This window comes from Scleropages formosus, chromosome 6 (genome assembly GCF_900964775.1).
Source record: "Scleropages formosus chromosome 6, fSclFor1.1, whole genome shotgun sequence".
Lineage (NCBI taxonomy): Eukaryota > Metazoa > Chordata > Actinopteri > Osteoglossiformes > Osteoglossidae > Scleropages > Scleropages formosus.
Window position 1 is genome coordinate 23,229,848 of NC_041811.1, and position 11,097 is coordinate 23,240,944.

The following is an 11,097-nucleotide window of genomic DNA, read 5'->3' on the forward strand; positions in this document are numbered from 1 at the left end:
TGCTCCCAAGGAGCTTGTATGCACAATGTGGCGTGAGCGAGTGCGCCGGCCCCACCTCCCTCTCCCCCGCCTTGTCCCACATACCTCGATAGCTCCCAGCTCGCGGCTTTGCCAGGTGGCCCACGACACTAAGCCCCTCCAGCAATTATCCGTGCTGGAGTGCTGTCACTGTTAAAGCACTACACAGCGATAAACAGAATCCCTGTTTACCGACTGCTCGGTAGCAGTGGGGAGGCGTCTCAATAAGCAGATAACATGTTCTCCGGCACAAAGGCTTCCAGGCCAAAATACAGTATGCTGACCTCCATGGCTCCGTCTGCCCTACAGTCCTCAAAAGCAAGAAAATACAGTTTTTTCCTCAAAGTGTAATGATTTGAAAACATTTTTTCCCACTGCAGGCCTTAGAGTATACGATGTCTAGCAAAAATATACTTTTGCAGGGACAGATGTAAGCATAAAGACATAGTATTAGTGGTACAGTAAAGAATCACAAATTCCTTGTCTTTGCAATGATGGGAATTTCTTGAACTAAAAAGCATACGTGGTCCACGTTGAGCTTGCGCTGACGAGTCTGTTGCGCAGTCCCTTGCAGTCATGACAAAAGCAGATTTTTGAACAATGTTCCATGGTCCCTTGGCCTTTACCACAGTACATTACTATGTCCATTATGATTACCATTCCCTTTTTCTATTACTGCTGCAATTCCATGTCAATGCTTGCATCATTTTTCATTTATGCAGGGAGAAGGCAGATGAGCAGGTTTTAGTGCAGTGTTATGAGATGTTTTACTGCCCCTTCTCAAAGCTCTAATGGTCCATGGCGGCATAAAACTATAAACACCATAATTAACCGTATGGTTGGCAAATTGACCCAGTCTGTTACATTTGCTTAGTCACTCTTCCGGCCCATTCACAACCAACTCCTGAGTGACAGATCACTCACTTTTTTTTTTTTTTTTTTGATTCACATCACAATTTCCGGTGCAGACCCACCAAACCATCATCATGGATTTCTTGTCTAGATGTACAGGAAACACACTCAGCTGGCATAGCATTACAGATAACACATTACTGATAGCCTCAAGCTGACAGGACAGCTGCCTATGGCTTCTCCTGCTGGTGTGAGCATGACAAAAACCTAAATGGACTCAAGGAGGGTTTTCTGGAGCAGGCAAGTGCAGCTTACAGCATAGCAACAGGCAATTTAAACTTTGCTATGAGAAAAAGAATAAACCTGAGCTCTAACTGTGTCACAAACAGGCTAACCACTCATTTGCATTTTGTTTCTAGTTCTTTTTCTAGGTATACAGTATATTTAAAGATTCTAGTACATAAATTAACATTCAGCAGCACTGCTGCATTTCTTTCTGCCAACAGTGATTGGCCTTATTGTTACCCATGTTTTGGACACCAGGACATTCAGTCCATCTTATAAAGAAACATAGTTAAAAGTAACTAATGACCTAGTAATCTACTGTTCATTTTCTTATATCTGTTGTATTAAAATGAGAAACTTTAGCATCCTTAAATATTCTTGCTTTACAAATTTCAATTTCATTATCCTTGAACTATTGTAAAGATGCGCAGTAGGTAGCACTGCCACCTCATGGTGCCGGGCATAGATTTGAATCCAGCTGTGTGGAGTTTGCATGTTCTCACCCTGTCTGTGTGGGTTTTGTCTGGATCTTCCAGTTTTCTCCCCATTTTATAGGCATGCAATTCAAGTGAACTGGCGACACTAGATTGCGAAAAGGGTGAACTGGTTTAAGAGTGTGTCAGGAGTGGCTACCCTGCAATGGACTGATTGGAAGTATTGGAAGTGTACCTGCCCGGCCTTGCATCCAGTGATTCTGACATAGGCTGCAGGCCATCGCAACCCTCATCAAGGCACCTGGTTAGTAAAAAGTTTTCCTTCTTAAATACGTATGTGATAGGAATCTGTAAATGTGAACACCATAATATGCATGCATTTTTTTCAAAGCTTCTGAGTATTGTTACTGATATCAAATTATAATCTGTTTTATGTATTTTAGCTATAAAGCGTTTCTAAACAGAGTAGTGAAATCAGAATAAAATGGGTGGATAAAATTATGCTTTGAATCTGCTGAGAAGCCTTTTCTACTACATAATTTTTTGATTGGAATGAAACAATAGAATAGTCCACTAATGTCTTAACAGGGATTTCTGTATGAACCAAAAAGGGGTATATGCTCTCATTTTACGGTTAGATGTCACTTTCAGTTGCATCGAAAGTTACAAGCATAAACTGTCACCTACAGTAAATGTGAAAGGATAGATATCGGAATTGATTTTTCTCAACTGCATTTTTTGTTATGATGATATGATAAGAAAGCACTACAGCATGTATAGTAAGGTTATCAAATATGTTACACCATGTATTTCACTATATATTAACTATTAGTAATGTATTACTTTTAGTTTACTTAGGTTACTTTGATGCTTATATATCTGGGGTGATTTTTGGAGTGGAGAAAAGTACTATGATGTTACCCAAAAAAAGAGCAATCAAAATGGATTTTTTAAATGCTGAACATAAGTTCACATAACAGACAAATTTTCAGGAATTAACTGCATCCATTATGTGAAAGTGTGTATTTGGAAATGTGAAGTAGCCCTTCGTATTTGCTGAGCAGAGGGGAGAATAGTGAGTGGACAGCTGGCAATGGAGAGTGCAGAGGTGGAAGAAGGCCCATGTGACAGACTCCCAGTCTCCATCATGTCACTGTGCTTTAGACAGACAGGAAAAGAGATGGGAAACCAACAGTACCAGCTTTCAGAAAGTGGAGATGGCAAGAGGAACACTCTTCACAGCAGTGCAGAAACGAACATGCTCGCTACCCTAAACTAGTTGAAACATTCAACCTTTGTGACATTGAACAGCATCTGCCTTGGACTGGATTACCATTGATGTACCCAAGCATCTGGCTATTTCTCCCTCAATATCAGTCTTCTTTAAAGTCAGCCTTCATTTCAAATGAATTTCAAGTTTAAAGCACTCTAAGAAAATATTTTTAAAAAATTCAGATGACTGAATTATTGCTTACAACCATAGCCAAAACGAACACATTGATAATTACATTATCTTTCTGTCGGTATAATGTAATTTTATAATTGCATTGTACCAAAATTACTGAATGATAACATGCAACTATATCTGATCTTCTCCCACGGCAATTACAATATTCCTGAATAGATTCACACAGTGCAAAGAGCTCCCAATCCATCCATTAACATTTGCTAACAGAGAAAAGGAGCATTATGGAAATGGAGACCTAAAAAAACAGATGCCCCAGCACCTCATATCACCCTCCCCCACATTTGTATGTTCTTGCATCCACATGAGAACAAGGAATGCTTACACATGAAAAGGGATGCAGGTTAGAAGTGCTGGAGTGGCTCATTGAGAGGAGGAGTGGGTGGAGCTTTCAGGCCCAGTGGGTCTGTGCTGTGGTTGCCCCAGTGAGCCCGCTTCCCTGTGTGCCCCCTGCCCACCCCCCCGACACTCTCCGGCTCCGTTAATTACACTGAAGGAACCCCCCTGTGGGGAGGCCCAGTGACACAGCAGCTGATGCTGAACAAATTCAGCGTGAAACAGCAGCCTGGCTTCACTGGGGAGCAAAAGACTTGCGGTGCGGGAGGTGAGGGTGGGGGGTACAGCTGGGGGGGATTGTGGGTGGGGAAGAGCATTTGGTATGCCAAGAGGCAGAGAGCGTCTGTCTTGTGAGCCAGAGCCTTCTGTACAATCCGCAAATAAATTACCAGAGCTATCACCATTTAAGACAATTCGCTCTGTGAAAAGCTACTTATAAATGAAAATTTATCACTAATGACCATTAATCTCGAATTAAACTCAAGGCTAAAATGCTACCACATATTGCTTAGGTTACCAATAGTACAGCTGGATAAAGGTTCTTTGGACAAGTATGGTACCAACAACCAGGAAGTAGCAGAGTAATGTCTTCGTAATGAGAATAATCTTTAGATTTCCATTTTCAGATTTACATCTACAATGCCATCTATTAATGATCTACTAAAGGCATTGCTGGTTACAGTTACAATCCATCACTATCACAGTTGCCACACTTCTTTTACACTTTGTAATAAATCTCTCAAAGAACTCAGCACTATTGGTTCAATTTGACATTATCCATTTTGCAATCAGGGAATATTTATGTTCAGGACCAGCAAAATGTTGATTTCACTTCTGAGGAGTATTTTTTGAAAAATACTGGCATCTTTATTTTTTTTTTTCTGCGGTTCAGTTCTAAGAACCAATGCCCATTGTTGAGGGATGACACAGATTACACCATGAAGAGGTCCATGTGAAGAATCTCCCATGAGCGCCAAGCCAGGAAGACAAGCAGATGGTGATTAATGACTATGAGGAAAGCCAAACAGCACTAAAGGGGATCACAAGGACTAGAGTATAAAGGGCACATTTAAATTTCATGGCACAATGAAAACATAACCACAACAACAAGAGGAACTCCAGAGCTGAGATACACTACACTGTGCTGGTGACTGCTCTCAGAAGGGGAAAACCGCTGCTACTCCATCCCAAAGACAAGTAAAACCCTGCGTTGCCCAACTGAACGCATCAGCGGTATCCGGAATATGTATCAATAAACATATACCGAGAGAGGGACCTGAAGTCACATCCAGGCTGGCCCCAGGGTGAGCCCGTTTTCATTACACCTGAGAACTTAAGTACTTAATTCGACTAACCATTTCCCACATTGAACTCATGTAGCCTTTTTCCGCCAGTAAACATAATGTCAGCTAATTAAAGAGAGCCACAGAACCCAAGTGCTGCATGACCCGTCATGAAGCGATATATGGAGCCGCGATGTAGAGGCGTGACAAAATGCAGAAACATAAAAACAACGCTCACACGCAGGAATAAGCACACAGGCCAAGTTTAGTCGACCAGCCAAAAGCCTCGAAACAAAACCCACAGATAATATACCAGCTGTTTTTTTTTTTTTTTTTACTTCTGATGTGCCAGTCTTCTGCAGCGCTGATACTCTGAGGGCTATTTTTAGCACAAGCTGTTTTTTTTTTTTTTTTTGCCTTTTCACATGGGCAACTCTATGGTGGAACAGCAGGAGTGTCTCTTACACACACACCCCCCCCTTCCTGCGCTCAGCACAAGGAGGGGCAGCACTTGTCCGCAAGGACCTGGCAAGAGGAGGCGCCGGCCGAAAAGCTTGCGAAAGGCGGCTGCCTCCTCTTTGCGTACGGGACCGGGAGTAGGCACCGGGTTTAATCTATGTCTTTTTTCTTTTTTTTGCTTAGCAAAGCTGCGATCCGCCTCTCCTCTCCCCTCCCCCCATTGTTAGCCGTCGCTCAGCGCGCTCCCATCTGCAGCAAACAACGTCCGCAGCAAAACAGAAAAGTGCTGCACAAAAAAAGCCATCCTATCTCAATGTGGGCAGGGAGGAACCAAACACTCCTCTGAATCATTGATGAAGCAGAGAATTTTTCTTCTCGGGACGGACGAGTTGCAGCAAGAGCACCACCAAGTCAGTTTAACTCAGCGTCTGTGGCGTGAGCAAATGGATTCCCCAACCAGGTCAACTGTTTAACGCAGTATTACTCCACTTCATGCCCAGCTCGCAAACACGGGTGGAGTCAAACGCAGAGGAAAAAGATCTGCTCACATAATTATTGCAGTACTGTGATGAGCAATATTCCTTGCAACTGCTAGCTTGAAAAAGCAAATTTCGGAGCGTACAAGCCACCTGAAAGGTGTGAGCTGGTGGGAGGCACTACAGAGGACACATGAATGGGAGATTAGGATAGCCTGGGTCCAGACACACTAACATTTGCCTGGCGTTTCACTCCTTGCCAGCAGCTTATCTAGTTCCCCTCCCCCCTCCGGTCCCCCATCTGGATAAAGCCAGACCACCGCATGGTGGCCAGCACTTGCCGATACAACTTTTAAAAGTACATAGACCAGAGGACATGGCACTGGCCCGACTTCCAGAGTGACTCCTGTCACCCGCATGTCACCGGTGCGCTACAGAGGCCCTTCGTTAGCGAAGCCATTATGAGGGCCATTAATATTTTATTGTCTGAAAATACTCGTAGAACTTTCTTGGCCAAGCTATTAGAGGCCAGACGTCAATACTGGCCTTCACAGTATTTCTCTTAAGAGCTGTCAAAGGGCTTTTTACTACCATCAGCATTTTTCCTTTTTACAATAAACACACAATAAAACATTGCATTGACGTTACTGGAACCTTTTCACAAATCAATCCGAAGGACAAAACGAGACTCGCTTTATCGCTTACTTTACTTGCTTAACTTAAACTTTTAACCAAAGCGACATGCACAGCTCAAAGTGCTTCACTTTCACAGCCTGGATGTGTTTGCGGAAGAAATAATGTACAAGAGTAGAACAACAGGACTCGTTATCGGAGTTCAGCCAGCAAACTTTGTGTTCCACAATACTGGATCCTTAAGAACTACTCTGCTTGACACACCTTTTTCACATTTGATGCTTCCCCGAGGCTGCGATCTCATGCAGCAGAATTATTTGTGTTCAATACAAAGTCAAAGACATATCTAGCGAGAGAAAATCCCAATTCTAGCAAGCCCTCCACCAGATTAAGTCACATGTGGCACACAAGAGCATGCATGACGTCATGTTCCCTCTATCCTTAGATCCTCTCTAAACAGAAGGCCCGCAGCTATGCCGTTATAAAAGAAAGAGCCCAAGACCAGGTTGCAGAGCTCTCGTCCAGGCATGAACAAAAATCCTTAATATGATTATTTTACGACTAATTGGCTGTCTGCCCATTGTGATGACTGGCTTTCTCACACTGGGCCAACAGCCCATGCTCAGTGAACATTTGTCCAGCTTTTACTTCATTTCAGGCCTTGATGCAACGGCCGGGAAAGTCCAGAATTTATTCTGGGGTACAAATGGTGTACGATGAATATACACTGTATACGCTGACCGAGTATCCAGAGCTTGAGCTAGAATGGTGATTACAGTTCAAAATCAACTAAACTTCCTGTATAGCCAGACAATAACACTAACGACCCATGGGCTGTGATTCATCATTGTTCTCCATGGTTGAGCGTGGTCCTCCCCTTGCCAGTGATACGGTTGTTTCCATTTTCCATTTTCGCAAGGTGACATCTGAAATCCTCAGACCGGTGCAATCGTTGGCCAAGTTAATATATATGTAAACAACACCTGCCGTTTGGTCTTAACAGCTCTGCTATATGGTCGATAATGCCAAGTCATTCTGCCGATGTCATAATTTTTTGAGCAAGCATTTGTCAGGACACGCCAAATCCCCATCAGCGAAAATCCGCACCGGGCATTTTGGTCAGCCTGGAATAACCTTATCAGTGAATGAGTCCGTGCTTTGCAAGGCGTTCTACTTGGAATAGTGAGTTTCACAGGCTATTATTATTTCATTGTTTTTTTGATTAAACTGAAAAGTAATATGTCACAGTGTGATCATATTATAATGTTAATTTAATGTGTTATAATAAACTTTAATTAGACCAGGCCCTTGGTCCAAGGTGAAATAAAATGTAAATACAAGCACATTTACAATGATTTACCCATTTATATAGAGGGGGTGTTCTTACTGGAGCTATTCACAGCAAGTACTTTGATCAAGGGTACTAGAGCAGGAGATGTAATTCAAACCTGGGACCGTCAAATTGCAGTACAAGAGCTCTTACCGTAATAACCTTAGAATGACAGTTACATGATGAACTTTGGAATATTATTAAAAATGAATTAGAACATATCGCACATGCTATACTACTCACCAGAGTGCAGAACCTCTCCGGAGGGTCTCCGCAGGTGATGCCCGGCGGGTCCACCTTGATTTTCATGTACTCCTTCATGGGCATGGGTTTGGGCTGGCACGCGTAAAACTCCCATATCGGGCCATCGTCCGTGCTCACCAGGGACTTACATATGTCGTACTGGCCCAGAGTCAAGGCAATAAAGTGCAGAAGAAACAGGAGCTGTCGGAGCATGGCAAGTCGCGGAGACACAGTAACACAGCCTGGGAGTGAAAGTCCGCGGAGTCGCGAGGGGAGTCGCGAGGGGGGCCACCGCCACCGCCGCCGCCGCCGGGTCAGCGCGCGCTGGAGCACTCAGCATGGAGCCCCGTGGGCGTGCATCGTGGAAAAGGTCCCGAACGGTCCAGGGAGAAACCAGCTTCGCCTCGTCTGCCTGCCGAGTTTTAAACAGCTCTGCGGATTCAGGGGTTACGATGATTTTAAACGTATAAATATATTTAATAGATATAATAAGTTCTCTGATTTCGAAATATGTATAAGTATGTATACAATACAATGAATGTGCGAATAGTAACGGTGGTTTCAGAGGATCAAAGCACGTGGAAGGAGCAGGGTTGCCGAAAGCTGAACGTGAACTCGGCTGCTTGCACCCGAACCCATAACTGTGCCAGTGCCAGTGTGGTGTCAGCCGCAGTAAGCCTGGGGTCGACAGGTGGGCATGTTCTTCTCAGACAGATCCAGTTGATGCAGCTGTAACATCTTTCAGCTGACCCATGGGAGAGGCCCTTCTCTTCTCTTACTTCACTCATTTACCGCTGACATTTTCGGGCAGGCTGGAAAAATAAAGACAGCAAACAAAAAAAAGGGTCAGTTGGTGCCTCTGAAGCGAAACTCGGTTCTTCTCGTAATGTAACTCTTCCACGCGGTACGTTGTTGAGCGTCGTGTGGCACATTTATTTGTCCGAAGCGGCTTAAAATGTTAGAAAAGCAACTTTGACTTACACATTTACATTGTATCATTTAGGGAAAGTGCCACATTAAAGACAAAGAGAGAGTACTACTGTTCCAACTAGGAACTTTCCCATCCCATTGCCAGGAAACAGCTCAAACCAGGACACCTCCTGCTGCCCCAACTCTCATATTCATATTGGCGCATACAAATTATATATATTTAGTATTCTTAGGAAGACCGATACAAGTCAAGTGTCACCAGTTTTCCACTGACTAACCGTGTAATATAACATTGAAGTTTTTCATTTTTCCAAACACAGCACAATATTATATTATAGGCTGACACAACAACAGCGACTTCTTCTACAGTGAAAAGGATACAATACAATATGTTCATATTTCTCTGTAGTTTTATGCATCTTCGGCGTCTGAAGTGTTTCATTAACCCGCGGCATTTGATTTAAGTCACATATTCAAAAATGTAGGGAAGCGATCACATTAAAAGTTGCGAGTATTTTGTGAGTTATTATTTGCTAAAACTTTGGTTTCTCGCGGTTACAGAATAAAACACACGTCGAAAGGGTATAATTACCTGCCACAACAGAATACCGTACCTCTGCATTCCAAATGAGGACAAGCAACCTGACGTCGTCTATTTTTAATCACTTTCTCAAGATAAATCAAATGTAGAAATGAAAAAGTAATAGCCAAAAGTCATTTCAAGTTACATAACTCCATATGATAATGTCGTTCCTAAGGGCCTAATGCATACAGCCGAAATGAAGAAAAGCTTTCAGTTGCACAGCTCGTGTTTCCTCCACGATTATTTGTCTTACTTTGCACTTTCTTCCCGACCTGGTAGCAGCGGGCGGGAGAGATAGGTTACATTCAAAAGAGAGCCCAGACTGTGTGTAGTGCGTCATGCATCCGCACATAAGAAGTACAAAACAACCCAACTTCACAAAATAATGCAAATAATAAGCACCGCCGCGCTCATATATAACATAACAGCCATCCATCACCTGTATATTTTATGTTGCCACATCACATCATACAGCTTAGCAGTTAGCACTGATGATGATGGTCCGTACGGCGTGTGGCGGCCGACTTCCAGGCTCGCTGAACTCTGCTACAGCACTGATTGATGCTACTTTATATTTATCATAAAAGTGATGGAGCACTACGAGAACACCACGTGGGGAACATGGCGCACCGCTCGCGCCTGCGACTTTATCATCACTAGATAGAGGAACGTGGGGAAAAGGGCGGGGGGGGGGGGGGCGCTTGCTAAAACGTCCAAAACTTAAAGATGCAATAATAATGTACAGGTACTGCATTCACACATGAAAACTCTTTGAGATGAAGAAATTTGACCCTGCTCGCTGTTAACTCTTCCCATAATTTAGTTTTACGGGAATCAATATAGCAGACATGAGTGAGATTATGAGGCAGGATCTGTAAAGATATTTACATAATCTATATTATTATTATTATATACTCACCGCCGGGAATGTTTGGCCGTGTTCTCCTGCATTCATTGTATTCCATTATACGCTCATTCGTTCGCAACTCGAATCTCAACTCGCTCGGACCCGGACGGACGGACCTCCTCCCTCCTCCCAGCTCGTGCGCTGCCCAGCTCGCTACTTTTTTGATCAGCGCCGAACAGAGCGGAGACGCGGCTCGCGAGCGGGCTGCCCTATATATGGAAAAGAACGACACCTAAAGCGAAATCCCAGCGTGGAGAAGAGTATCATAAAGTGGAGAGGTTGACTTTTTTTGTCGGTCGAGGGCTCTTGTCCACCCTCACTTGTCCTCACCTACTTTAGCGGATCCGGGATCGTATTTGCCCTGCGCGCTCAAGGGCAGATAGAAAAAAACCTTCATGGAAATTCTTCCTCCCGTCGCTCCCCTCTTCTCTTCTCTCCCTCCTCCCTCCTCTATCTCTCTATCTCCCTCCCTCTTTCTCCCTCACATACACGCACACAACACACACGCACACACACACACACTCTCTCTCTCTTTCACACTGTCTCTCTCTGCCAGTCTCTCTGTCTCTGTCTCTCTCGCTCTCTCTCTCTCTCTCCAAGTTAATACTGCTGCTAAATCCCTTTTTCCATCTCGCTCAATCACTATCCGAGCTTTTATCTCTGTGCCTGATCCGGGCTGCGCAACTTCCTTTCTCCAGCTCGAAACTGAACCATCCCACCAGCCGGTCGGGATGCGCTACTTAAAGGAGCAGCTGGGAGAGGAACATCTCCAAAGACACGTACGAGGCTGCGCTGCCCAGAGTCTCAACTGCAAAGGTGCTTCTTCTGCCTGCTGTGCGCACAGTCTCAGAAGTTACCTGCAG

At 44.0% G+C, this 11,097-nt stretch overlaps 1 protein-coding gene across 3 annotated transcripts in view; it reads right to left on the reverse strand.

Annotated features, from left to right (window-relative positions):
* The window catches only part of ntng2b (netrin g2b), a 58,586-nt gene extending 47,905 nt beyond the window's left edge, over positions 1–10,681 (reverse strand). The window contains exons 1-4 of one of the 3 annotated variants that reach the window (XM_029253030.1): positions 10,565–10,681; positions 10,247–10,443; positions 8,457–8,626; positions 7,815–8,246 (exon numbers count right to left, since the gene is read on the reverse strand). In XM_029253030.1, the coding sequence (XP_029108863.1) occupies positions 7,815–8,027 (213 nt within the window). In that variant the 5' untranslated portion in view covers positions 8,028–8,246; positions 8,457–8,626; positions 10,247–10,443; positions 10,565–10,681. Of the gene's footprint in view, positions 1–7,814; positions 8,627–10,246; positions 10,444–10,564 lie in introns of all 3 variants that reach the window. The other 2 variants (XM_018752542.2, XM_018752550.2) reach the window with 2 other exon arrangements.
* Between the last annotated feature and the right edge of the window lie 416 nt (positions 10,682–11,097).